The sequence below is a fragment of the Coffea arabica genome, chromosome 7e (assembly GCF_036785885.1).
Source record: "Coffea arabica cultivar ET-39 chromosome 7e, Coffea Arabica ET-39 HiFi, whole genome shotgun sequence".
NCBI classification, from domain to species: Eukaryota; Viridiplantae; Streptophyta; class Magnoliopsida; order Gentianales; family Rubiaceae; genus Coffea; species Coffea arabica.
The window spans coordinates 4,770,931-4,798,531 of NC_092323.1; the positions used below are offsets into that span (position 1 = coordinate 4,770,931).

Consider the following 27,601-nt stretch of genomic DNA (forward strand, 5'->3'; position numbering starts at 1 on the left):
GTATGATAAAATGTACACGTCATTTAAGACGACAAAAGGAGAAGTGATACAGATTATTGAATTAAAATAAATCAAAAATTGTAATAAAAAGGGATTCAAATTTGTGAAGTTTATGGAGGCTACTCATAAAAAATCTGTTCTCTAATACATGCCCGATATATAGATATAGATATAGATGGTCCTGTTATTTTTTCAAATTTTTATAAAAAATGTGCTGTATTGATTTCAATTTAATTTAATACATACACGTAAGATAAATAGGTGAAACTGTTTGAATTGAACAATTACGTACGATGTCGAGCAGCAGTGGTGGTGGGGGATTTGTGTATTTGTAGTAAACAGAGGCTCTGTTTGGATTGTAAATTATTTGAGATATTTTTACTGTAGCACTTTTTGTGATGTGATGTATGTGAGATAAAAAGGTAATTGAAAATGTAAAAAGGTGTGTTGAAAATTGTAATAATGATGTAAGCAAATAAATTTTGACAAATAATCCTCAATCCAGAGAGTAGTGTGAATGAGAAAAGCAATAATAATAGCACGAGGGGATGGCGTGAGGGGCTGCACTACCTTCAAATTCAATTGGACCATTGCCAGTCTCAACTCAACCTCTGCAAAACGCGTCCTTTTACCCTTTTTCTCTTCCTTTTCCTTTCCTTTCTTTTCTTTTCTTTTTTACCCCTCTTCTTCTACGTCGAGTAGTCGCCAAGGAGGAGGAGCGTAGTTAGCAGCAGAGCAGTTGTATTCTTGTCATAAGCAGGCACCATCCATCGGACAAAGAAACCTGCGAAAACAAATGCAGACAGCACAGCAATCCCCCCCCCCTCCCCGCTGGGCGGCATTATTTATTACGTGAATGAATGATAATTTGATTGCTTGATCCTGACGCCGCTGCAGAAACACTTGTGAGTGCTCCGAGTCCCCACATAACATTCTGCCCTGCGTTGTTTACTCCAAGCAACTCTCTCTGCTTCTCTGTCTGACGCCAGAGAAAAGGCAACTCGTGCAAGCGAAGCGACTCTTCCTTTATAAACTAGTAATTTTCCTATTAATATCACAGATCCACAGACACAAGAAAAAAGAACAAGGATCACGTTCTGCAACCCCGAATTATAGTAGTAGTATAATATAGTCGCCCAGGATCAGGATCATGGCCACCACCTCTGCCAGTCTTCCCTCAAGCAAGTCTTGCGATGCTATAAAGCAAATGGAGATTGAGCCCCTGTGTTCTCCTACTGGTTCCACCTCTTCTACCCTCGACCACCTCCACCCCAGGCGGAGACCCATAAAGAAGCCCTTGTCAGCGCCAGCGCGTCAACAATCCTTTAGCCGTGAAATGCGCCACGCCGCCGCCGAGACTTATCTGCTCACCACCCTCAGCTTCAAGCTTCTTTCTTACCTCGGGTAAGCTTACCCGCTTCTCCGGCTGACTATTGTATGACCAGTATCCACTTTCTCAATTCTTCCTCGTTTTCCCTCTCCTGATAGCTAGAACATAGCCCTTGTTGATTTTTTTTTTCTTTTTTCCCCCAATCTACTTGTCTTTTATAGTAGTTCGAGAGCAGCCGATTTTCGAAATGTGTCATCGTGTTAGATGCGAACGCTTTCGAAGGCTTTGTCGTATTTGGAGAGTTTAAGAAGATGATGCTTTTTTGCGATGTAAGATTGGGGACTTTGGGATTTCTGGTACACCTATGCAACAATTCAAGTCTTTTCACGAGTTTGTATCAGCAGTAATTGATAACTGAAACACTTGGTAGTTTGAAGCAGGACGAGATGCCAAATAGATGGATGCAATTTGATTGAGGAACGCAATGATAGAGGAGAAAGTGTGTCGAAGTTACGTAGCTGAAAATGGACTAAACTATCGAAAGAAATGTGTATGACTTCTTCAATACTTTTAGCGCTTGTCCAGAAAAATCAGTTGATATGGTTAAACAAAATCGTAAAGTTCTAGATGCATGCCTATAGGGAGCGTCGCAGATTTCGTATTTGCATTTGAAAAACTAATTCCACTTACGTTATATATATATATATATATATATATTAGACACAACTGAGTCGAACTAAATAGTACAGGATATATGTAAGAGGTGGTAAATTGGTGTTTGCATACTGGAGAGGTCCCTTGTATAATTTTACATAGTGTTGGGATTTATTTCACAGAGAAAGCAAACGCGTATTTCATTTTGGAAAAGCAACTTGTTCATTGGTGTTCTCAAATCATTTCTAATATGAATATTGCAGGCCTGAAAACTCTATATCTGTTTTAACCAGATGATTTTCTGGTAATCTATACTATAAAATTTGATGCTGGTTTCTATATTGTTTCTGATCATATGTTTTATACAGGGTGGGCTACCGGTGGATCATGAGACTCATAGCTCTTGGGATTTATGCCATGTTACTCATGCCAGGATTTCTCCAAGGTAACCATGAAGTGCACCCCGCACAGACACTTGTTTCCTATGACACACTCGTGTCTCCTTTTTCTGTTTTCAGGTGCAAAGTGCTTGAGCAAATTCATCACTCCCTTATGCTTATCAGTAATTTAAAATTCAAAAATGACATGAATTTTGAATTCTTTATAGATATATAAGATCGTTAACTATTGATGACTGTTAAAAATTGTACGGGCCAAAATATACATGCACACACACACATATATGCATATATACATATATATTCATACACACGTCTATATATATGTGTGTAGGTATGTATGTATGTATTTTGGTGTATACTGCATCACATGAAAGGTTCTTCTCTTTTATTTCTTGTTCAATGAATGATTTAAGCTCAAAAAGAGTTATCTGGAACCTCCATGGTGTTTCTCTTCATTGACTGGGGCCACATGTTTCTTCTGCTAGCAGAATTGCATAGAAAGTGTTTATAGTTCCATGAATACGATGTGCACAGTTCAATCTGAGATAAGGGGACGTAGTTGTGAACTAAGAGAAGTATAACTTATGTCCTTACTTTGCAGTTGTATTTTATTATTACTTTTCAAGCCAAGTTCGTCGAAGTGTCATTTATGGAGATCAACCAAGAAACAGGTAATAATGCACATGTTCAAACTTGTTTGCTATATTTTCTGATCTAAAGTATCAAACCATGCCCATTAAGATGCCAACATTTCACAGGCTGGATCTACATCTGCCTCCAAGACAAGATTGCAAAAAACCTGTTGTGATATTTGTGACTGGTGGAGCCTGGATCATAGGGTGAGTAAGGATTCTCTAACTTTTGCTCTTTGTATATATTGTTTCTTTATTCCCTGCCAAGCTCTACCTTCTATAGTTTCTATATTCTTTCTTTTATATCTATTACATCTATGCCCTCTATATTTACGTAAGGCTGAAAATATGGAATTTAGAATTACCATAATTGAGACTTGAGATCAGAGCTGCCTATGCACACAGATGGACCATTTCTTGGCGATAGGTATAGCGATCAGGGCAATTCTTCATGAAATCTAGTCACCGGATCAAGTGGCCTAATTCTTTTATTATCTTTTTTTTTTTTAAATATCAGTAAGGTTCATTGAGGCTTATCAGAGTTCACGACCTTTATCTTCCTGTATGTTGAAGATGGCTAAGTGAAAGAAAAAAGGGCCCCTTTGCATACCCTACATGTTGATAGTTTGTTCATTGGTAAAGCTATAATTTTTAATTGGCCAAAAGAAGGCATTTTTATCCTTATTTTATGCATGCAGATACAAAGCATGGGGTTCTCTCCTAGGGCAGCAATTAGCTGAAAGAGACATCATTGTAGCATCCCTGGATTATAGGTAATTTACTTACCTGAAGCTTCATGCATAGTGCAGGATAGATACTTTTACCCCTGAATTAATTGTTTAAAATATTTTTATGCAAGAATTATATCCATTAAGGAACCAAAATCTTTATGCATTTGAAGAACTGGACAAGTATTTATGGTTGATTTTCCGGTGTGTACTTTCTGCATTACTATTATTGTGCCTCTGGGCTCACAACTTATGCTTCCCAATTAATAGTTTTTCAAACATATCAATACCTCTTATGAACTTCTATTTTAGTGTCTTTCTTTATCATTCGTACATACCTATGTTCTGTTTCTATGGTTTATCTGTAATTCAGGCCGATAGCAGTTATAAACAATACTGTTACTTAATGTTCATCACATTTCTGTCCTGCGTGCAGAAATTTTCCTCAGGGGACAATCAGTGATATGGTTAAAGATGTTTCTCAAGGAATAGCTTTTGTTTGCAACAATATCAGTGGTTATGGGGGTGATCCAAACAGGTTATTTGTCTATTTATAAGTTTCTTTGGTTGCAATTACAGATGAATTCTTTTAGATGGAGTTCTTTTAGTCGCCTATGTCTTTTTTCTCATCTTACATCTCATGTGCATTACCTTTCTGTTCAGGATTTATCTAATGGGCCAATCAGCTGGTGCACATATAACTGCATGTGCTCTTATGGATCAGGCATTCAAAGAATCTAGAGGAGAGGACGTTGCATGGTCTGTCTCCCAGATAAAAGCTTATTTTGGCTTATCAGGGGGGTAAGCATCATTCATCATATTTATGGGTCAAACAACATCTGCCGCCCTACTTCCCCATAAATGTAGATGCTGATATCATATTTTGGTTTCTAAATCCTTGTTTTGGTTACTTTTTTCTCTCTCTCTCTCTCTCTCTCTCTCTCTCTCTAATACAAACAATTTAAATCTTTTTAACACACATGTACGTACACTTTTTCTCCTTTAGCTAGTTGGCATTACTGTTATCATTGTATGCATGCTAGTTGGTATTGTGTTGACAGGTACAATCTACCCAACTTAGTTGATCATTTCCATTCTCGAGGCCTGTACCGCTCCATCTTTCTGAGGTTTGTTTAAGTGATATGTCTTAAATGGTTGTAAAAGTACTTATATTTTAGTTATCACCTCTCTTGCTCTGTAAAGTTGATATTTGGTGTTTTCAAATTTGCAGTATAATGGAGGGGGAGCAATCCTTGAAACAATTTTCACCTGAAATTCTTGTTCAGGTCTTGAGCTCAAAAGATGTAGTCTCTATACTGCCCCAGATATTCCTTTTTCATGGCACTTCAGATAGTTCCATACCATCAGATGCAAGGTTTGTTACCTTTTTTAAATAGCAGTAAACTGTCTTTGGTTTTTTAAACACGATATGTACATCCTTCTGAAGCAACAGCTTACTAATTGATGAAATAATAAATAAATCATTCTAGAAAAGGAGTGTTAGAAGTACATATTTCCTCTGGTGCAAGTCAACTGGTGATAATGCTAATTCTTTTAATAATATCCTCTCTTCAAAGGAGCTCTTGGTCTGCCCAGTTATAGTCTCTTACCCCCTTAATTATTTAGTGTTGATAGAACTTGGGGCGGTTAACATGATTTTTGGGTGCCCATTGAAGGAATTTGTGCCAAAAACCTTGCATAGAAGTTCTGCTGCTTGATCTTTTTAATTCTTGTCATTGATGTGAAATTTTTGCAGTAGTATAATGTAGCCAAGAATATTGAACCAGAGTGGAGTAACAGTTCTTAATAAGTTGAGTTCAGTGTATCTGGATTAATTTGTTTGCCTCTGCAGTAAAGCATTTGTAGATGCTCTTAAGAGAGTTGGGGCTCAGGCTGAGTTGATTTTATACGATGGAAAAACGCATACCGATTTGTTTCTCCAGGTATGTGATATCTGAGATTGATCTTATCATCTGTTCATGTTCATTTAGTTAGTGTGATTTATAGATCATGATAGGAGTCAAAAAGTGGACAGGATGGAATAGAATCTATATCATGAGTGGGCAAGGACTTGTGTAACATATTCATGAGTGGAATTTTCTTCTGTTTAATTGTGCATGTTTTCCAGCTTTTTGGTTATAGGAGCCTTTCGGTTTATTTGACCAATCAATGAAAATTAAGCTATGGATGATTCTAGGGTTCAGGTTGTGATTTTGGAGGAAAGTTAAAAGAATGGAAATAGTAAATGAAAGTCATCAATAAGTAGAAACTGGTTTTTAGCTAATCTCAACTGAAGCTACTAGCGCTTTTATTTGCATACTTACAGAAGCTAGCTGACGTGGCAAAGGAGGATGTTTTTGTGTATGTTGTTCTGCTGTTCAACATGTCAAAGGTGTATTGGAGAAGTGTTCGTCTTTAGCATAAATTGTTCTTAACAAGACATGAAGAAAGAAATAAGAAAAGCTGAAGTGAAACTAAAGTTGCTTGAAGATCAAAAAGGCTAGCTTTCAGAAAATATTAGGATTTGAGTCTAAAACAAAACAATATGTTCATTTACTACTTCAAATGGTGCGACTGTTTTGTGTCATATCGTCTGAACAGTGGAATTAGCATAATGAAACAATTCTACAGTAGTGAAATGGCATTTCCTATCGCAGCCTGATTGTGTGTCTCAACATACAGGATCCTCTCAGAGGTGGTAAAGATGAACTGTTTGACTATGTGGTTGCCTTTATACACGCCGATGACACAGAAGCTCTTGCTAAGGATGCTGCGGCACGTCCAAGGAGACGGCTTGTTCCTGAGATTTTGTTGAAGTTGGCGCGCATTGTCAGCCCCTTTTAATCCTTCCAGCTGCATTATATAGTAGACCTTCATGTCTGCGTGACTGAGAAGAAAGTGGCTTCCTCCTCAAATTTCTGTTGGAGTTGGCTCCCATTCAAAGCCTTTATTTTAAAAGGCTGCCTAGGACGATGATCAATGATTTCATTTGTTAATGTCCATTTCTAGGTATTGATCATTCGCTGATATTCTACTATGCATCTGCGTTCTTTAAATTGTATCTATAGTATATCTTTTTTTTTTTTTGTTTTTTTGGGCTTGACATTGCGGTATTCGGTATGAACCGTCCAACAGAAACTGAAGGAGAAATATATATACATTCATTCTTGTATGAACTTCAGAAGACTGCCCTTATAATGGAGATTTACACTTGCAGAATTGTTGTACGTGTGTGTCAATAACTTTACCTCCTGAACGTGAAGTCATTTATTTGTTTAGTCTTTTATTTTGTTCTTTTTTCAAAAAATCTAAAAGGGAAAAAAATGAAAAATTAAAAGAAAGGAGGAAAGCAAGTACCGTGCCCAATATCTTTAAAAAAAAAAAAATTTGGAAGGGAAAAACTACTACAAGTTAATATCGTAGCATGTCCAATGGTCAAATGCAATAAATCTAGCTTAAATGATGGCAATCGTCAAATGCAGTAAATCTAGTTTGAATAATGGCAAACTTGTTAACTTGTCGGGGAAGTTGGGTTGAATGATAAGGGGTTTGTTTGGATACCCATATTATTCCAAATAATATTTTGCTTGCATCATAAACACATTTTCCAACTTACCTTTTTATATCCCAATTATCTTTTTATTTCAGATACATCACATCATAAAAAATGCTACAGTAATTATACACTATCCAAACACACTCAAAGTAAGTTGGGTTGCTCAAAAAAATACGATGGCAAACACGGTCCAAGTAGCAGTTTTCTCCCACCACTGTTGGGGCCGTTAAAGCAATACATGGTCGTCTCCTCTGTTTCAAATTGCCAAATTGCGTGTTTTGTAAGTGGAGGATGTCTTTGCAGGCTCAGTTGTCTCTGATGCTAGTAGTCGTGTCTATTGGATCTGCCTTCGTTGTGTCCTATGAGCAATTTCAGAAATTCCCGGTTTCGCCACAATCATTCACAGGTCCTCCTCTTCATCCCTCCAGAATTCTCGTTAATGATAATGTCGTCATTTAGGAAGTGTTGTGATGGAGAAGGTTCAGACTTTAAACTGGCTTGATACTTTTCTCGAATGCACTGTTGGTTTTACATTTTCTTTTCTTATTTTCCCCAGCACAAGAGCCCCTCAAGAAACCTGCTCGCAGGCTTGCCAAACCATTGATAGGGGATGACGGGCGGGTATATGCCTGTTCGGAGAAAACATTCTATTCTTTCCATAAAAATGGTTCCATTGCTTGGACAATAACTCTCAACTACTCATGCAATTCGCATATAGCTCCAGAGCACGGTGGGTCAAGAAAGGCAAGTTTTTTTGCTCAACATACGACTCAATTGTTTTGCTTTTGTTCCTTTTTTACATGTTATGGACAGAATATCAGCCTTCAAGTGCCTACAAATTTTCGAACTTGTGTAATATGAGCTTCCTCCGGCACATTGCATTGCTTTCAAACGTGATGTGTATGTGTGTATGTGGCCTTTTTTTTTGGGGTATGTCCATTATGTATTGATATTAGACGCCCTTTTGTTGGCAGATATATTTGGTTGCAGAAAACAGAGTTCTAAAAATCAATCCTTTGAATAATGATCCTTATTCTACTGTACAAGAGTTCTTTGGCCCAGAACCGGGGGAAATTATTGGCCTCGCTGTAAGCGTATCGAGTTCATGTGTTATCATCAATGTCAGAAACAGGGGGCTTTTTGCATATAGATTGCAGGGACAACTGCTCTGGACTGCTGGCCCTGTACTTTATCAACACGGATATCGTCAAGGTTGTAGGAAAAACATTTCAGACTGTTACTTTTCATCTAACCCCGTGATTGATCATTGTGAAGCTAATATATATGTAAGATTCAGGGATCCTTATGAGCTTTCTTAATCATCCATCGGCTATATTACTTAAGATAGGCTTGCTTTTGTCCAAAACCTCTGTAAAAAGGCAAATTTTACTCGTGAAGAACCAAGTAATCGTGCTCTCATGACTCTGATTTTAATTCTTTGGCTGAATAGTTTTACATGTCTTGCTGTTTTCACTGACCAGGGAAACAATTCCTCTGGAAATGTCTCTTCCAAATTATTTTAGTTATTGGTTGAATATAACTACATTCAGTAGATATTGACTGAACCTCTTCCTTTGTTCAATTTATGACATTAAATTTGACTAGATTTTCGGACAAGACAAAGGATTGTGGATGCTTAATGTACGCAAGATTTTTACTCCAATCTGTTGTTACCTTGCAGATCTCAAATACTGAAGGAGAGCTGTATGCATTATCAGTACGCAGTCCTCATTTCAAATGGATCCAGGATCTTAGTTCATTTGACACGAGATTTACAGTCACCCCTGCAAACAATGGCCTCTTGTATGTTACTCTCCCTGATCGAGCTCTACTGCTGGCACTAGATGTTTACACGGGAAGTATTCTGTGGCAGGGAAGCACTGGGCCTCTAAGCTCAGAAGATTATGCACCGGCTGTTGATTCCAATGGTAATGTAAATTTCATGCATATAACTTAGTAGCAATTAAATGCTAAAAGACTACAATTCAGGCTCTAAAAATTGTACTATAGATTCCAGTTTTCCTCTCAAAAGCGCTGACAGCACATTCTGAAACAGTTTGTGAGAAGAATTTCAATTATAGTTTGAGAACTTAACAATTAACAAGAAGTTTGAAGATATACTGGTGGAACTAGTGCTTTTGAAGGCTATTTTTGAAGTATGCAGTTGGTGTTCACATGTTAGGGAGTAAATCTGAAGTTACTGCTAATGATTGCTTCATCACCGCTTAGAAGATGCTGATGTGATATCATCATTGTGTATTCTGCTGTGTTAAAGATGCAGATATGAACCAGCTAGCAGTACTTTTAGCACTATGCCGATAAAATTACTTATTGTTACTTCTATAATTCACAGGCTGGATATCCATCGGCTCACTGGATGGATTCCTGTACTCATTTTCACCAACAGGCTCACTTAAGAAATTTCCTGAAGTGGCTAATCCAAGTTTCATCATCCAAGTTAGTCCTATCATTGATTGCTCTGGGTATGGAGTTTATGTGTCTCAGACAGAGATGGAGGGAAAAGTTGGCCACACGATTGGAGATTATAATTTCATCTCAGCCTCGAAACCAAAAAGTGTTCTGTTTACAAGAATTGTTCCAGCTACCGGTGCCGTTGACTGGTTCGAGAGCTACCCTCCGGGTAATCTTTTTGTTTGTGCACTGGACTTCTCACCCTAACACTTGTTGGTTAATTTCAAGTTAACTGTTTCTAACACGTCCTAAACATTGGAATCTAGACCTAGTAAACAGGATACATTCTCTTTGCAGTAATTCACCTTTCAATTTGAGATGGGATTCTTTTTCTGACTTGCTGAGCTTCTAATGTTAATTGCTATATCTGTTGTTGATTGCTGTCACAGGTCAATTTTCATACAAGCTCTCTCAGAGTGATTTGCAGCAATTCAAGCTGGATGAGAGTATCATTCTCTATTTCTTTGCAGCTTCAAGTGAGCTTTATTGATCATTGATTTTCTTTTTGATTAGTTTTAGGGACACAGTCTATAAATGTGGTGGTTGAAAGTTGAAACTGCAGAATTATATTTTCAGTTGGGTTCCTTCAAACACCCGCACTCTGTTGGCACTATAGAAGGGCATTGAGTGGAGAGATGATCTTTTTGGAACTAACCAGTTATTTAATAAAGTAGACAAGTTGAATGAAGCCTTTTGAGCCTTGGAATCATGGTTCCCAAACACCTGAGTCTCTATTATGGCAACAACAGATTTCCTCGGTGAAAAGAATGTACTATTTCTTTTGAATTAAGACCGTAGAGGTTACATCAGTTCAAGATATCTTAAAAAGAATCACTCCATTTTCCAATTATTACTATTTTTCCCTTAGATCAGTAGATTGTCAGGTTTATCCCTCTATTCTCAAGTTTGAAGTTGGAAGTCGAGTACTGGTTCCCTAATTTTTTATGGAATTCTTGCTTGTAACCATTTGTTCTCATATAACCTAACTCAATTTGAAATGTGAACATCTATTTTTTGGTTTTGATGCAGGTATTGGAAACTCATTGCCCTGTCGCACCACACGTAATGATCTCTCACTGCACCAATTAATTGTTATTCTCACAACTTGGGAGGAAATATCAAATATGTGATGATAGTTGCATTCAATGATGTTCTTGGTCACGGTTAGAAATTCATTTTTACCTTTCCAGGTCAGAAGTTCGCCTCCAGCTGCTCACAAGCTAGTGCCAAGAACATCAGCATCTATACAGGTGATTTCCGAATATTTTAGCGATATCGACAATTCAAATAGCTTAAACTGCCTGCGTTTTCCTTTTCTCAGGCAATGAGAAGACGATTATGTTACTTTTGTTGCTTGAAACTACAATAATGGTTACACTAGCAGCACTGGTACGATATTGCTGCGTATTTTGGAAGAAAAGGAAGCTTCAAAGTCAAGGTCTTGGAAAATTCCTGGAGAAGAGAGTAAGTGAATTCCTTTCTTTGCTCGCAAGGCAAGATTAAAGTAGCAGTAGTGGTTAAAATTACTACTCTCTTTCTTGAGTCATATTATGAGAGATATTAACCAAAAAAGACTCCCCAACTTTTGTTGGCAAATATCCAACCTAAAGCACCACTGTCCTTTAGAAAAATTATTGTCATTGGCACAATATTGAAAACTTAGAAATGTCTTGCACCTTCACTACTTTCGCTTTTTGCGGTAACATATTTGGGCCTTTTCAATCCAGCATTCTCTTAGGCTCCAGAAGAAAGCATTTGATAGGAGTATTACAGAACTTGAGCAGAAAGCTGCAGAGGAAGCTGTACCCAATGAAGTGCTGGAACAGCTGAGCGTTTTGGTAAAAGAAAGGGAAGGCATACAAAGGAAGCTCTCAACAACATATAGTTTGGGAAGGGATGGAGCTGGTTTGCAACCAAAACCTGTCCTCCCTTTGTCTAATGGGAAAGCAAGGAGCTATTCTTTCCAGGGTGCAACGAAAGAAAGTGTGACCATCTTTCACACATTCAGTGATACTGATACCTCGTCAGGTGGCAGCACTAAATTTGGGGCTGACGAGGATTTGCCTGAAGAAAAAGATTCAACAGTCAAGGGTAAGGGAAAAGCACCTGTTGAAGTACGGAGTTCAAGTGATAATGAGATTTATGAAAAGGATCACCGGATAAGTCCATCAATCTTAGCTTCAAGCTCAAGAGGATTTCCAGATCGTGTGTTTAGTGAACGTTCGTTCAATGAAATAGAAGAAGATGGAAAAACTGACGAGGGACAGAACAAAACTGCACAGATTGGTGGCATGAGCATAAGGAGGAGGGCCTTGTCTTCACTAGATAAGAAGCTGGAGTTTTTTGGGCTTAGAACCAAAGATACCTCCAATGTAGTCTGACTAACGTTCTCAAGACGATCATTCTCAATGTTTGTTGCCGATTTTCCATCAGATATACATTATAGAGACCGTAAACTCCAATTATGATCAACAGAGGACAACTCGGTCAAGAAGGCTGGTTTTGCCACCCAGAATGAATTTCTTGAAATATGCTAGTAATTTGTTATCCAGAAAGAAAGGGGAGAAAAAATAAAAGGTAACTCATATATCTAATTGACTAGATTAAACACAAGGAGAAGCAACTATTACTAGAGTTGTTGGATGTGATGGATTAGGAAGAGACTTAAAAGCACTTCTTCCGTGCAACTTACCGTAGAGTAGATGCAGCTTACCGTGATTGTTGATTGTTAATTTGTTAGAGATATATAATTTTACTGAAGTGGTTATTATATTCAACTGTTTGTCCTACTTAAAATCCTGTATTTACCAGTATGTTCCAAAAAAAAAAAAAGACTGTATGAATGAAACTTACTATAGGCTTTGAAATGAAGTAATAGGTTATGAAAGCCAAATTAAAAAAAAAAAGAAAAGAAAAGAGTGACTTAGGGTGTGTTTGATAAAACTGAAGTCTGAAATCTGAAGTCCGAATCCATTAATTTATTGAATTGTTAAGTATTACATTTGAGTACATATCAACTTCAGTAATAAATGAATAGCTTATCACTTAATTTTGAGAATAAATTTTACTTAAAAAATTCAGTACTACTTAATTAATTCAGATGTTCAATTTTTGGTTATCAAACAATTTGAATATGTTAGGATCTGAATTCATTAAATTTAAGTGTTGAATTAGATTATCAAACAGGGCTTATACTAATTCTTTGTCACTCGTGACTAAATTTTCTCCTGTATAAATATCCACAACAAAAATTTCACATCCAAGTGCTGTGTTTTGGTAAACACACAAAAAAGGAAGGTGAAATTAGATAGTTTTATACATAGTTATTAAACCCGGCCCGGCCCGGCTTTTCGACCGGTCAACCCGGCGAACCGGCCACTAAACCGGGCCGGTTCTTCAATTGGATCGTTTCTGCATATGAACCGTTGACTTTTCAACGGATCGGCGGTTCAACCGGATTAAACCGGAAAATCGGCCGGTTTTGTGGGCAGACCGGGTTTGAGGAAAAAATGTTTGTCCAAGCCATTGCTTGGATTCGAACTTCAGACCTTCGGTATTGTTTGTGCGTAGCTCATCACCAGGCCACTTTGTCACTTGTTCATTAATGGCCATTCTTATACTATATGAATGTTTTGTTAATTTCATCTTTATTTTTTTAAACTCTCCAAAACAAATGTATTTGGAATCTTTTAATAAAACTTATGACCCTTATATTCTATAAATTATAAAATAGATTTCAAAAATAACATATTACATAATTTATTTTAAAGACAAATATTGTTTTTTAAATATTTTTTTGCATTTAAAATTTGTAAATAACCTAGATAATTACAATAAACATCTACACTTGAAGTTTGGTGGATTATTAATTAAATTTATGTTTTGCTGATTCTTATATGAATTAAATATTCTATAGCAAATTAAATTAAATGAATATTTGTTATGACATTATTTATTACAATTTATCTCATATATCCTATATCAAAATTTATAAAATATAATATTTAAATATATGTAGTGACCCACTGGTTCAACCACTCACCCACCGGTTGAACCAGTGACCCGTTGACCCACCTCCTTCGCCGGTCTCCTCTCCGGGTCGAGTTTAATAACTATGGTTTTATATTATAAATCAGAATTTGCAAGTCCCCACTGTATAATATTTTCCTTGTATTTAATGCTTAAAAATCTTAAAAAGCTAAGGTACGGCTTTTAGCTACGGGTCTGCGACCATGATTTTCCTAAGATGAACGGGCTGCGTCCAACAGAAGCCCAGCCCAGTACTCGAATACAGAATCCAAAAAGCGTTCGTACCCCAAAATTAATTTTAAAAAAAATCTAAAAGGCTTTGGTTTGTTGGAATCTAAAATGATCTCTCCTTCAAGTCTCTTCAATCTTGGACTGGAGGAAGACCGATTAATGTCTCTCTCTTTCGATTATATTCTTTAATTCTTCCAACTCAATTTATTAGGAGGGAAAAAATTCACCGATTTTGGACTTTTGAGGACCTCCAATTTTGCATCGTTATCCCAGGTAAGTAAAAAACCTAATTGCAGCTCCCCTTTTTCTTCTTTTTTTTTTAATCATTAGATCTACATTTGGAAGCCAATTAGTAACGATGCAATTACGAAACCCTAATCCATCTGTTAGTGTTAATAAAGAATTTATGTAAATTTTTGCTGCTGGACTACGGCTTTCAGTGTTTGGCATCTGATTTCTGATCATTGATATGTTAATTTGTGTTTTTAGGGTTTTCTGTTGGTGATTTGTTTGTTAATGTCTTGCTCACTAAAGGATTTGGTCTCTTATTTTGTATATATTGGTCTGTTGATGAGTATATTAGTATTGTTAAAACTGGGAATTTATGGGTGCTTGTTGCTGATTTTTGTAGAAGATGAGTGAAACATGTGTACCACAACCTTTTCCCCAACATTACTGTTCCATGTGCTTATCGACGGGCACATGGAAAGGGGACTTCATCTAGGAGGCGCATTATTATCTGACCTGCAAAATCTGATCTAAAACACCAAAGCATTCACAAAGTCAAACTCTTTTTGCAATATCATCAACCTTTGTTTTTCTTTGTCTTAAGCAAGAAAGGATGATAAAGTAGCTATGTTTGAGCTAGTCAATGTAGTCAACCTTGGTAACTCAACGTGTAATTGGTGTGAAGAACTTGCAAATTTTTTGTTGCTAGCTTCTTGCTAGTGTAGTTGGTAACTCAAACAATCTTTTCTGATGAGTCCACTATATCTAGGTTTCTGATTCTACTTTGGCCTGGGCTGTCCGTTTGCTGAGTATGAGAATCGTTTTTGATATGCATGTACTTCTGCATACTTGGATTATGTCTTTCTCAAAATTAATTTTGAGGTTCTAATTCAAGATTTTCTTGAAATGTTTCTCAAAGATGTTGTGAACTAATTGGTTGAGTATAATGATGCAGCATAATTGCTGCTTGAACTTGAATTCCCAAGAAAACGGTTTCTAATGATGGAGACTGAGGATATTATCAGCCTTCCTGCTAATAGCCCTGGAGATGGAAGTGAAGATAATGATTACGGATGTGAGCCTGGTAAAGTGGATTGTCAATCTGGAAAGCTTGAGGTTGAAGAAGTTAAGGAAATTGGAGAGATCCTTGGGCACTCAGGTGACTCCGCTGATGGAGATGATCAACTTCTGCTGGCTACTGAAAATGATAAAACAATGCATGATAACCCATCCAGCTTGGAAGTTAGTTTTGAACTGACTGAAACTGTAGCAGCAACCTGCTTAAGTCCTGTAAGGCATGCTGGTAATGGTAGTCTTGCTCTGAAAGATGAAAGCTTTCTCAACAATCACAACACAGATGGTTTTGCTGTTAGTAGTCATGAGATTGGTGCGATTCTATCCCATGTCATCATTTTTCCTTTTCAACTCAAACAAAGAATCTAACCTGCAAAAGACTTGAAATTCTGGATCCAAAAGACAATGCTACTTTGCCTCTAGTATTGATAAGCTCATAAGTTTCCAGCTTTCAATGAGTTTATTCTATAGGTTCCTAATGCTTTGTTTCCCTTAATTTTTCCTTCCAGTGTTATCTGGTGCTAAGAGATCCCAAGCTACTGTTGACGAGCAGCAACCTTCAGTACAGGTCACCTATAAGTCCTTGACAAGGTATGGAACTTTGTTATTCAAATTCTATATGGTTGACTATTTCTAAAACAATTCTTCCATTGCTTGATTGCTGATCTCTCTTAATTTATCCAGAGATAGTAAAAGAAAGCTTGAGGAGCTATTACAGCAGTGGTCACAGTGGCACGCTCAGCATTGCTCTTCATCAAAAGTAACTTTCATTCAACTTGAATAGATTATATTAGTTGCTATTTGCTTGCGTGCTCATTTTTAAGCCTCCTGTTTGCTTAATGGTTCTTGTGTCTTTCTTTTTGCGATTAGCTTAGTATTATGTATTGTTCTTACTTTAGTGTTATGTCCTGCCTTAACAAGAAGAAATGCTTTTTACCATTGGCAAGATGCTTTTATCCCTAGTAAAGTTAGTAGAGCCTATAAAACAAATTTTTGTTGATGTTGATAGCCAGAACATAGTGAGCTCTAGGTAATGTAATAAGAAGTGCTGGGGCTGCTAACTGTTTTAACATAGTTTGCATTCCGACAAGGAAAAGGAACAATTATTCAAGATTGTCTTAATAAGAATGTTCATTAGATCATTGCTCTTAGGGTCCAATTCTTGACTGTACTTGATTGGTATTGGAACCAAATTTTCTTTTCTATAACAGATCTGTTTGCCTTTTTGCACATACTATCCCAAGTGCTAAAGTGCTACTCTATCAACTCAGGAATCAAGCCAAGTTCTAGAATCTGGTGAAGATACATATTTCCCGGCTCTTCAAGTTGGTGTAGATAAGCATTCTGCAGTGGTATATTTGCTTTCCCTTTAGACATGTTCCTTTGTTGGTTTTCAGTTGATACTAAATTAAAGATCTTCATCTATTTTACTTAATGCAAAATGAGTTACCTGTGCCATTCAGCTTGTGCATTCCAAAAGTTATAAACGTCTGCCTGCCTGTTTGTGGGAGCTGATAGAGAGAAGGGGGGGGGGGGTGTAAGCAACAGAAATTCTGTATCTCAACATCTTTGAACAAGCTTAAAAAGAACCTTGTTAGCACACCAATGATCTAATAAATGTCAAAATTGATAATAGTTCTCAGGTCAAAAGAAGGGCTGGATGGGTGAATCAGCTCATTAGTCGAGGGATTGCTAAATTATAAGCCATATTTTATCACAATGCTTTCTGGTTTTTTTATTTTTCAGTAAAATATCTACAGAATGTTAGCTAGTGAAAGATAGAAATCAACTGCTCTTTGTTTAATTAGAGTTAGTTTAGGACTCTCCACTGTTTCCTGTTCTTGGTGCAGTTTAAAATGCTAGTCTTATGCAATTTTCTATCTAGTTTCTCAAACCAAAAAGAAGGGAAAAAAATCCACATAGAGTAGGAGTATAGGACTGTACTTAGTGTTGTCTCCTGTGTATTCATATCTTCAGATTTGTGTTGAGAAATTGCGATCGCTTGCATGTCTTGATAATCTAATACAATGTAAGACTATTTCTGGATTAATAATTTAGCTTCTTATTATGTTCATCTGAATAAATGCAGAATGTGATCTGGATTTGGATTTTCCATTGTCTAGATGAGTTAAATGCACTTTGTCAAATTTCTTTAATACTATGTTCTTTCAACTCATTTTAGAAATTCTGTTTTCAATGTAGTCTTTTTGGATGGAGAATGAAACTAGGTGCAGACAGAACAAGGAAGTCATTCCATTTGATGGAAACTCAGTTCCTGTTTATGATCGTGGATATTCATTAGCTTTAACTGCAATGGATGGTTCAAGTAACTTGGGGTAAAGGATTTTTCATTCGAAATTGAATATGTACAATTTAGTCCCATGTGTTGTCTCCATTTCCGTGAACATCAGATTGCCCACATATGGATATTATGTTGTTCAACCATACACTCATGCTTTTCTTTTTCCCTTTCCATTTCCCTTTTAAAATCTAATGTTCTCCTTTGCATGGCAGAGTATTGGAAGTAGTGGAAGGTTCCCGTTGTTTCAATTGTGGCTCATACAACCATGCACTGAAGGACTGTCCCAAGCCTCGTGATAATATTGCTGTTAACAATGCTCGAAAGCAACATAAATCTAGGCGTAACCAAAACCCCAGTTCGCGCAACCCAACTCGATATTATCAGAATTCTCCTGGTGGCAAGTATGATGGACTAAAACCAGGCACTCTTGATTCTGAAACACGCCAGCTTTTAGGACTTGGGGTATGGTAGCTTTTGGGATTTTCCCATCTGCTTTTAAGAATGCTTCATGTGAACTAAATTGTGGTGAATTGGATTCTTTTTTGCAGATCTTGAACTGCAATTATTATTAATTTTTTTTAGGGGGATGCCTTTTAAGTTGCAGTGTTAGGTTTCATGCAAGTTTAAAATTGCTTATCAAGTGTTTTGTGACTAATTTCTGTAGGAGTTTGATCCACCTCCGTGGCTTAACAGAATGCGAGAAATAGGATACCCACCTGGCTATCTAGGTAATCAGGCATTTCCAAGGTCTTTGATTTTTTAAATTTTCTTGTCATTATTACATAGAGGTCTTTAATGAAAGAAAAAATTGTTTTGTTTAGTTTTAACTTGTAGCCATGTGTTTCCCTTCCACATTTTGAAGTTTTACTCAGAATGTGTTCCGTATTTCTCATTAGACTTTTTCCTTCCAATAAAACTGCGTGCTTTTCAAGTTTATAATTGAGAAACAGCAATGCAATTTTTCTGCCCTGTTTTGTCCTCCTATTTAGTTGTTTTTTTTTAAATCAATTTCTTGATTGGCAGGAAGATAACCCGGCTTTTGATGTTCTGAATCTCATTATTTATATAGATGACATGTCATCTTTGATACCTATTGACACGATTTTCTTATCTCTCCTCCATATTCTGAACCTAGTTGCCTTTATCCTGTGGCCTATAGAAGTGAAAAAAAAAAAAGGCTTTGCATTTCATTTGTTGGTTTTATTGGTCAGTAATTGAACTTTGAATAGCCTTAAGCAGTATGATGACATCTTGACATTGTTTTGCAGATCCAGACAATGAAGACCAGCCATCGGGTATCACAATCTTTGGTGATGAGGAAAATGGGGAAGATACAGAGGAAGGTGAGATTCTTGATTCAAGCCATCCTGAGCCAGCTAGAAAAATGAGCATTGAATTTCCAGGGGTAAATGCACCAATCCCACAAAATGCAGATGAAATGCGCTGGGCAGCTGGGCCTTCAGATCTAAATATGTCTAGAAATCGTTCATACAGCAGATCCAATCGGACATCAGATTCTGGAAGCAGAGGTCATTATCATGAGCAGAGGTTGTCAAGGAGCTTTGAAGATGACGAGCCTCCTCCCCCTGGCTGTGAGGTTGGTAGCCCCTCGTGGTCAAGTTATTCTCACAGGTATGGTGGCTTTGAACCTGGTTATTCACCCCGGAGTCCAGGAGATAGTCGAGTGCCAAGAAGCTCTAGTTTTGACAGATCCTTGTCAGCCAGAGCTAGAAGAAGCCCCGTTGTCCATAACGATTCTTTAAAGCATTTTCCATATGGTAACTTACCTTACTCATCTCCCAGATAGACTGGCGAATTACAATATTCGGGCTGTAGAATTAGAATCCCATGTAACATAAGCATGATTCTTCTTGTGATTTAATGTGTAGTTGCAACGGCATGTATGCTGTCCATCAATGGATGGTTGGCATGCTAAATTTTGGTGTGAAAATTCTGTTCAAATAATTTCTTGCTGTACAGTGAGTAGATGACTAATGACGAGACTAGGCAGATCTGCGGTACGAGTCTCGTCATTTATTGTGTATCCTCTGGTTTATGAATTCCAAATTGTCAACAGTAATTGTTAGTTTAATATTGTATCGAACGTGATTTTCTAGTAGGAGCACAACCAAAGAGGATACTCTGTGGTCTTTGCTTGTGATGCTATCTTCAGGTATCTGTACGGAGCTACGCATGAGATGCTCCCGGCTGCCGAGCTTTACGATTCGCACGAAGTGGATTAACTTATTGGTTCTGCCGCATCAAGTTTTGCCCTATGATTTGCACAAAGCGTCTCTCTGGGGAGGAGATGTTTTCTTCTGGACGCAAAGTGCTATCTATAGTTTTCGCAATACTGAGCAGGTACTCTGAGTTCTTAAATTGTGATGTAGTTTTCTACATATTATCTAAATTCTCAATGGGATTTTTTTTTCCTTTTTCTATTCCATTGTAAATTTAAGTTGTGTGTGTTGTTCCAATCAAAAGGCTATCACAACTGTCATACAAATTCAACATTTTAATGTCGTAACTATGATAAAATAAAAATATTTTCTTTTTCAAAATTATTTGTCTCCGTTTGGGATATCAAACGTTTCATGGCGTGACGTTAACAAATAGATTTTGGGTGCAGTATCCAACTTTCTCTGGCAGAGGTTTAATGATGAAAACCCACTGCGGCTACAAATAATAGCTGACGCGACCGACATCAATCTACGGACAGCATAACAGGCGGCTGATCACTTGAAATTTTGATCACTTTATGTCTGCCCACCAGCCTATCCCCTCACAATCACAATGGAAGCCACATGTTCGAACCACCACGCCACCAATGGGCAAGACTAAACTTAAAATAGCCTGGACGCGTCCAATCACAAGAAAAGGTACATATAGTTCGAACACCCAAAAGAGCCCGTGCAGAAGACTGGAACATAAAGGTCAACATCTCCAACGGAATAATTTTAAGACCAAATAACCAAATGCACTATGAGATACAGATGGGGTCCAAGGGCACTGCAAGTTTGCACAAGGTAAATGATGCAGACGTTATTAACACTTCCAACGTTTTAAGAATAGAACCACCGGGAAGAACGATCATAGCCCAAATAGTTAAAACACCAGAATTTCTATCACTGAATACGCTTTATTTCTGATACAAATGTAAAAATCTCCAATCTCCTCGCTAGAGAAGAAACTCTACTCTACTTCCTGCAGGTAATCATCAACTTCAGCTGGTGAAAGCACCCTGCAAGAATACAAGCAGATTGATACTTTCAATGAAAAAGTCATCAACTAACAAATATCATCCACCTAATTATGCGCATGCTTGTTAAAGAGAACATCAGTTACTTGCCTAAATTTTCTGTCATTGCCAATAATGCCAATCTCAATGTTTTTGCCAGAAATTTGTCCTTCAAACCTGAGAAGCACATGCAAAGTAGGTTTATTTAGGACAACTAACAAACGTAAGTGTTTAACCAAGGGAAGAAAGATACTGAATATAAGCTCAAACATGAGCAGACACGCGAATCAGTAATTTCAGCCACAAAGCCAATAGGAGGTCAAAACCTGAAAAATGCTCGCTCAAGCTTTCAAGACTTTCAACAAATTATTTGTGGTTATCAACTCTTCTCAAATCAACAAATAACAATTACAAACGATTTGAGGTCAAGTGTGGATACTTACCCCTCTTTGAGGGTCAAAATAGCAGTGTGAACAGCGTCATCAAGTTCCATATCCTCCGTGTACCTGCATGAAATAGTCATATTGGTTCTTTCGGCAGTATTGGTGCAATAAACTGTATAAAAGCACCTCAACAATCAACGCTACTCAATGATCTTTAAGAGGCTTAAGTCAGCTAAGTGGCGAACTTAATCCAAAAAAGTAAACACATTCTTAGTTATCTTAGAATTGCATCTTGCCAGTTGCAATAAGCAAAAGGTGAGCAATCAAAACTGCATCAGAAACAAGCAAAATTTACAATCATTTCACTTCTATATTGCATTAGAAGAACTGCACAGTTCATTCTCAAAGAAAATGCAGTTAAAAGTTGCCACTGCATCTGAAAGATTTGTCAGAAAGATAAAGAAGAAAGAAAATAATAACATTCGAAAAGTAACTGAATTCCACAAACAAAATGGGTTTTCCCAGAGACAGTCCACTTAATCAGGATTACAAGAACATTCAATACGTTATCTCGAACGGTAGTAGTTTTAGAATGTGAAAGAAATTTTACAACTCAAAACACACTTCACCAGAAAAGAAAATGTGGATATAAGAAAGATAATGCATTAATAAAATCTACAAAAGTACAAAGACTAAAATGAGCAGAAAGTTGAAGCCGAACTATCACTATAAAATAAGCCATAAAATAGAGGTTCTAGAATTCAGAAATGATAACTACTCACCTCTTTTCGAGAAACGTTTTTGCATTAGACACATTCTTCCCCATAGCTGAAGCTTTCCATGAGAAGTATGAACCTGATGGATCCACCTACGCAAGCAAAAAGCAAAAGAGATATCAAGAATAATCAAAACTCCCATGGCACTTAGATAGGCAAACAAAAAATTTGTGACAGCATATTTAAGCTAAGCCAAGCCACAAAATATCTAAGCACCAGAACTGGAGAAATTTGATGACATACTTGATAAAGTTGTGGCCCCTTGTCATCATATCCAGCAACCAAGAGTGAAACACCAAATGGTCTTACACCACTACAAGAAAAATAGGGAAAATAAGAATGATAAAAAATATGGTACTCATTTACAATCTATATCAAAGGTCCAAATGAGGCAAGTATAGTGAAAAGATTAGAACCACAGATTCAGCTCCCGAGAACCTCTGGAAAATCATGCTGGTAATTCAGCTTTATGTATCTATCCTAAATTATGTTACTAAATATTTCCACCAAGCAACAGTTGGGAAAAAGAAATGTTAATATTGCAAATAATGTCTACCCAAGTAAGATTATCTATATTTACCAGAGAAATGAAGTAGGCCTTCTTTTCTTTTTTCGTTTTTACTTTAGTAATCCAATGTACTAACTTCCATGGTTGATTAAATTGTGAAAATGACAGTAAGCACCTGTAGACGGGACTCAGCAAAATGTTTTCAGAGATGAAAACAACTCTGACACCACGAATCCCGTGGTATGCAACCAGAAGCCAACTTTCAGGAAAAGAAACCTTCTTAATAAATGTTTTTCATGCTCCACAAAGATTCACTTTTCAAACATTATCAGCAACCTTTATGGCAGAACAAAACTATATTTTCACATGGAAAATTAAGAAACTTTGGTTGCCCTCATAAAAGTCAAACTAAGATTTTAACCATATAAACTATTCTAGCTCCACCACTATGGAGGTTGCCATGTCTTAACATTAGAAACCGTGATATAGAAGTACTCACTCCATAAGTTGGCCCACTCTGCAACATACAGAAATCAATACAAATCCTTTTCTAGGTGAAGCAAATATAGTTGCCAAAAAAAAGTTAGACTTCAAGTGTTAGACATATAAAAGAAACAGCAGTACTATTGTGAAATAACAACACAATAGTGCTGGAAACCACCAATTACAAACTGAGTTAGATAACAGCATAAACACATTACCCTGATTGAGTAAATTCCTGCATGACAGTAGCAGTTTCCCGGACAAGTTGTGTAACAGGAACTGGTTCCTGTCAACCAACAGCAAAAAGCAGAAAAGGTAAGCAGCAAACACTAACATTTTATTATCTTAAATGAAACACAAGATTCCAGAAGCAATGAAGGTGAATTTGCTGCATTCAGGCATGAAGATATCTCAGCAGCATTGCTGCAACTGGAGCATAAGAACCAATCATTTTCATCACTCTAACTTCAGAAATGTACACAACATATTGAATTGGTAATGAGTAGCTGCCTATCATTTAAGTCATCCTGAAACAGGATTACAGATGGACTGCAAACCAACCATGATGAATGCAGCACTACCGAGCTCTTCTGACTCTCAAGAATGCAACATCCAAGGCACTAACGAAAGAGATGCTAACCAACTTCCAAGGTAGAGTTACCAATTTTACATATATAATACATCTTAATCAAATCTAATCTTGGCTTCTCCTGGAATAGCCATTCCCAGTTTTTTTTTTTGAAATAAGTATATGCCTTATACATAATATTATAATTAAATCAGTGTAAATTAAAAAATCAATAATCTACCTCCCTTAGCTAAAAATGCAATCTCAAAAGAAAAGCTGTATAACATCATGTTCCCAGAATAGAACTCAAAATGGTACCACTCCCTCTAGAGAAGAAAAAAGCAACTCAATCATGCTCAGAATTCCGTTTACCGAGGGTTTAATCCTGAACTTCTAAAATTAATATTACACCATTCCACCAAATCATAACACGTCACAGTTTCAGAAAACAGATAGAGAAAAGTTTGAACATTGCTGCAAAGGGACATCACTTACTTTATACAGCCGATGATATTGCTCGGCTTGCTTCCTACTTTTCCGAACTAGAACTCGGAAATCAGGGCCCATACCACTGCAGATATTAGAGAATGTGAAATGTCATTAAAGAGACAAGAATATGTGTCAAAGTGCAGGTGCAAAAACTGAAAGAGGGAGAGAAGCTAGCTTACAAAACAAGTAATGCTTCAAGTAAGTAACCCATCAACTTTTAAGATGAATATAGGACAAGCTGACAAGACTACCTACTCAATACACTTTCTTCAAGTAGTCAATTGCCCGTCTACATTTTGATAAGAGCATAGCTAAAACTCAAAAACCAACTCAACCAAAATTCATTTAAGGGGCTAAATACTGGTAATGGTAAAAGTAAAGCACTCCAAAAGGCATATATGAAACACCTATATCCCCTGTATTTAGCTATTTCCATGTATGCCGCCCTACTGTTGTGCTTTGCAATAGAGTAACTAGCAGTCTAGCTAAATGCTACTCACAAGATATGCACGTGGTATGGGGAAAAAAATGTTTGACCAAATCAAAAGGAATATGGATCTGATCTATACAACCAGAAGAATATAATAGAGTAACCTCAAAAGAATGAAATGCTGCATTGCACAAACATAAATAAAATATATACCTGTATACAACTCCAATATTTGGAGTCAAATTCTGGATCTTTTGTACCTGAAGCAACCAAATCCAAAAATGGGTTCAGACATTGTTCAGTGAAGAAGCATCTGGAAATTTAGAAAATATAAAGAATTCAAATTCCAACCTAAAAAAAATCAAGTAGAAACTCTGAGGCAAAATACAACTTGAAAAGAACACAATTAAAGTTGAAAAATAAAAATGAAAAGGCTCTAGACAATAACAGAAATAGTTCAGTGAAATACATTTGGGATAAGGGGTAACATTGCTTTGATATGAGAAAATGAGATGCATACATATGACATGGATTTTTTTTAAAAAAAAGTTCATGTGGTATAAGTACAATAGTTCGTACAGAATGAATATGTGTGGGTGTCAAAAATCAAATAACCACACATGACCATACAAGAAAACAGCAAGAGAAAGCTTTCTCCACAAAATACAAAATCCAGCAGAACCTTATGTAACCAACTCTGACAGCAAAACATGTTGCCTATCCAAATGCAATGCCACATGCTTGAGCTAAAGTAAATAACCATTTCACAAATAAATCACAGAATTGCACAGCATCAAAAGTGGACTTTATTTCTAGTAAAAACTTATGATTTGAACATATCAAGATTCATACTAGTTATAGTTGCTATGTCCACGCATCCCATGATTTCCTACGAAAAGGATTATAAAGAGAAAAAAACATAAGTAAAATTCAGGACAACCTAAGAGATACTCTTTAAAACTTACAGATGTCTCGTCGACCAGGATGGATGGTAATTTTTTCTCAGTTGCAATAACAACACCATTAGCAGCTGCCATGACCAGTATAGACGTGTGAGAGGATACAGGAAATAGGTGCAACTATACTTGTTCTTTATAAGCCAGCCAGGAGATACAAACTACCCATCATGGAGATATTGTTTGCAATACAAATATAATTCACAAGAACGCTAAACAAAAAAGAACGCTACTGATATTTCTATACAAAATTGTTAGACCAAAACTACACAAGTTGATTTCATGAAGGTCAGTGCTCTCTAAGCCTTGTATGTACAGTTTTCCTCATGCGAGTAATTATATTTATGAACTGAGAACCGTATCAGAAACTTAGGTCACTAAATGGTGCAGTGTTTAACTATATATTAAGAAATGATGAAGACAAACAAGTATACATGTAATCTGTAAAACTTGGTATCACACGTTGAACCAAACCATCGCGGATGACTAGTACTAAAAAGCACATTAAAAGTCCTGAATTACCTTTAATCCCCAATGATGTTTGACCAGACCCAACTGCAGTTAAGGCATGTTCAATCTGAACAAGCTTCCCAGATGGGCTGTTAAAAATTAAAATCTCTGTAAGGAAACTTGCATAGGGAAAAACCAAACATGCTTAAACAAATAGTATAAGCTTAGTTAGGAACGTAAATTTTTCCAGAAAAGGGCAAGCAAGTTCGTACCTGAAGGTGGTGAGAGAAAAGGAGTACTGACTATCACCCATTTGAATCTAAATGGATTTTTCAAGTAAAATCCTGCAAATTGACCAATAAATGCCAAAAAAAAAGGGTCATACTTCTTAATCGAATTCATCTACAAACTAGTAATACAGTACAGATGTCAAAATTTTAATAGAAAGTTTTAATTTCCCCCAACCAGTTTATCCTCGTTACAAATCTATCAACGTCCCTTTTCTTGTACCCTTTTCTTGTACTATCTTGCCTTAGTTACCACTAGAACTGTTCTCATCCGTCACTTCACTTGGCTGATGGAGCAAAATTGATAGAGAAAGGGAAAAATAAAGCTTTCTCCGCTCATACTCAAACTATGATCGACACATTTCACCAAGTAAATTCACAGCTATCCCTAATGTTTGCTAACACTTCGAAGCTCAAAATGCTGCCCGTGGCAGCTAAGGCCGTGGAGATCCACGGAGACTGGAGGGCGACAGAGCCTCGAGGCGGTAAAAGTAAAAAATTCAATATGCCTTCCCTGTAATTCTTCTGATTACCTCTAACCGACTAAATTTCTAAGCTGTAATTCTTCTTGTTACCTCTAACCAATTTCTAAGCTGCTATAAGGTTGTGAAAACTTCTCGCCAGCAAACTATAGTTTGAATTGAAAAGCTTCTGCACCACCCGCCCGATGCAGTCTTGATGTTGCCGTCTGATAAAAGATGATATTGAAATCAAGTTCCGAAGATATGTCTGTCCGTTGGTGATGCCTGAGGAAAAGGAGATGGATCAAAGAACGAAACAGGGTTTCAGCGAGACAAGTCAGAAAAAGACCTGGCTTTTGTGGGTGGATTTCTTGTTCCACAAGAACGGTAGCTCAAAACCCATCTGATCTAGTTACAGCTTTGAATGTTACTGTTAAGGAATTAACCATACGCACTGCAACACCTACCTTGAGTTAAATTCGTTAAAGCCCATCTAAAAGTAGTGCCCAATATATATTCCATGAGAGGCTACATACATTCAGCCCTTGACTTCCTGCATCAGGGCCCAATTTAAAGAAGCGTCCAATCCAATATTCCATTGTAGGCTACATTTTGCCCTAGGCTTCTTGGGTTGGTGCAGATATTTTGTCAGCCCACCACTATCTCTTGGCTGCTGACGTGGACAAAGATATTCGACTCACACACCCAAAAAAAATACAAGCTAGATTTGATTCAAAAATTTCAGGAAAATATATAAGCTTCTTAGGAGAAGTCAACCACCGGTCATACGCACACTACTTTGGGATAAAGTTCTAAATTTGGATTTTTGCTATATTATCTTATAGGACCTTTTTTTAAAGATTTAAAGTATGAATTTTAATATATTTTCTTTGTGTGAAGTGAAGGAAAATTTTACAAAATAGTTGCTTATATCT

General features: G+C 36.9%; 4 protein-coding genes across 8 annotated transcripts; 3 read left to right on the plus strand and 1 right to left on the minus strand.

The window, feature by feature from the left end:
- The first annotated feature begins 593 nt into the window (after positions 1-593).
- On the plus strand, positions 594-6,964 carry LOC113702149 (probable isoprenylcysteine alpha-carbonyl methylesterase ICMEL2). Its single transcript, XM_027223178.2, has 12 exons — positions 594-905; positions 1,061-1,404; positions 2,353-2,429; positions 2,987-3,056; positions 3,144-3,224; positions 3,716-3,790; positions 4,182-4,283; positions 4,409-4,546; positions 4,807-4,872; positions 4,977-5,120; positions 5,598-5,688; positions 6,428-6,964. Exons 2-12 carry the CDS (start codon positions 1,151-1,153, stop codon positions 6,587-6,589), a joined length of 1,260 nt encoding a protein of 419 aa, XP_027078979.1. The 5' UTR covers positions 594-905; positions 1,061-1,150; the 3' UTR covers positions 6,590-6,964.
- Positions 6,965-7,296: 332 nt separating this feature from the next.
- LOC113701403 (protein GAMETE EXPRESSED 3) lies at positions 7,297-12,550 on the plus strand. Its single transcript, XM_027222034.2, has 10 exons — positions 7,297-7,707; positions 7,858-8,045; positions 8,276-8,587; positions 8,983-9,229; positions 9,655-9,942; positions 10,163-10,249; positions 10,803-10,835; positions 10,964-11,023; positions 11,095-11,237; positions 11,501-12,550. The coding sequence occupies exons 1-10, from the start codon at positions 7,593-7,595 to the stop codon at positions 12,152-12,154; spliced, it is 2,127 nt and encodes a 708-aa protein (XP_027077835.1). The 5' UTR covers positions 7,297-7,592; the 3' UTR covers positions 12,155-12,550.
- A 1,458-nt stretch (positions 12,551-14,008) lies between these two features.
- On the plus strand, positions 14,009-19,756 carry LOC113701521 (uncharacterized). Of its 3 annotated transcripts, XM_072060507.1 has the most exons (10): positions 14,009-14,306; positions 15,217-15,648; positions 15,845-15,926; positions 16,020-16,095; positions 16,607-16,687; positions 17,538-17,671; positions 17,850-18,099; positions 18,302-18,365; positions 18,906-18,980; positions 19,071-19,756. In XM_072060507.1, exons 2-10 carry the CDS (start codon positions 15,261-15,263, stop codon positions 19,442-19,444), a joined length of 1,524 nt encoding a protein of 507 aa, XP_071916608.1. In that variant the 5' UTR covers positions 14,009-14,306; positions 15,217-15,260; the 3' UTR covers positions 19,445-19,756. The 3 variants fall into 3 exon arrangements, with proteins under 3 accessions (XP_071916608.1, XP_071916607.1, XP_027078029.2); XM_072060506.1 differs by having other exon boundaries at positions 14,010-14,306; positions 15,248-15,648; positions 18,906-19,756; XM_027222228.2 differs by having other exon boundaries at positions 14,011-14,306; positions 18,906-19,756.
- Positions 19,757-20,565: 809 nt separating this feature from the next.
- On the minus strand, positions 20,566-27,155 carry LOC113701523 (proteasome subunit alpha type-2-A). Of its 3 annotated transcripts, XM_027222231.2 has the most exons (13): positions 27,016-27,155; positions 26,781-26,951; positions 26,191-26,262; positions 25,991-26,067; positions 25,478-25,542; positions 24,726-24,772; positions 24,089-24,164; positions 23,244-23,311; positions 22,278-22,347; positions 22,041-22,126; positions 21,319-21,381; positions 20,987-21,052; positions 20,566-20,878 (listed from the first exon to the last, which is right to left on the minus strand). In XM_027222231.2, exons 3-13 carry the CDS (start codon positions 26,229-26,231, stop codon positions 20,830-20,832), a joined length of 708 nt encoding a protein of 235 aa, XP_027078032.1. In that variant the 5' UTR covers positions 26,232-26,262; positions 26,781-26,951; positions 27,016-27,155; the 3' UTR covers positions 20,566-20,829. The 3 variants fall into 3 exon arrangements, with proteins under 3 accessions (XP_027078032.1, XP_027078031.1, XP_027078033.1); XM_027222230.2 differs by having other exon boundaries at positions 26,781-27,096; XM_027222232.2 differs by lacking the exons at positions 26,781-26,951; positions 27,016-27,155 and adding an exon at positions 26,384-26,751.
- Positions 27,156-27,601: the final 446 nt, after the last annotated feature.

Coding starts and splice junctions, on each gene's coding strand:
- LOC113702149 (XM_027223178.2), top strand. CDS start 1,151: ATGGCCACCACCTCTGCCAGTCTTCCCTCAAGCAAGTCTTGCGATGCT. Junction 2,430..2,986: donor CATGCCAGGATTTCTCCAAG/GTAACCATGAAG, acceptor CTTACTTTGCAG/TTGTATTTTATTATTACTTT. Junction 3,057..3,143: donor GGAGATCAACCAAGAAACAG/GTAATAATGCAC, acceptor AACATTTCACAG/GCTGGATCTACATCTGCCTC.
- LOC113701403 (XM_027222034.2), top strand. CDS start 7,593: ATGTCTTTGCAGGCTCAGTTGTCTCTGATGCTAGTAGTCGTGTCTATT. Junction 9,230..9,654: donor ACCGGCTGTTGATTCCAATG/GTAATGTAAATT, acceptor TATAATTCACAG/GCTGGATATCCATCGGCTCA. Junction 10,836..10,963: donor ATTGCCCTGTCGCACCACAC/GTAATGATCTCT, acceptor TTACCTTTCCAG/GTCAGAAGTTCGCCTCCAGC.
- LOC113701523 (XM_027222231.2), bottom strand. CDS start 26,231: ATGGGTGATAGTCAGTACTCCTTTTCTCTCACCACCTTCAG. Junction 26,068..26,190: donor TTTTCTCTCACCACCTTCAG/GTACGAACTTGC, acceptor AATTTTTAACAG/CCCATCTGGGAAGCTTGTTC. Junction 23,312..24,088: donor AATATCATCGGCTGTATAAA/GTAAGTGATGTC, acceptor GTTGGTTGACAG/GAACCAGTTCCTGTTACACA.
- LOC113701521 (XM_072060506.1), top strand. CDS start 15,261: ATGATGGAGACTGAGGATATTATCAGCCTTCCTGCTAATAGCCCTGGA. Junction 15,649..15,844: donor TGTTAGTAGTCATGAGATTG/GTGCGATTCTAT, acceptor TTTTCCTTCCAG/TGTTATCTGGTGCTAAGAGA. Junction 18,100..18,301: donor GCCAGCTTTTAGGACTTGGG/GTATGGTAGCTT, acceptor TAATTTCTGTAG/GAGTTTGATCCACCTCCGTG.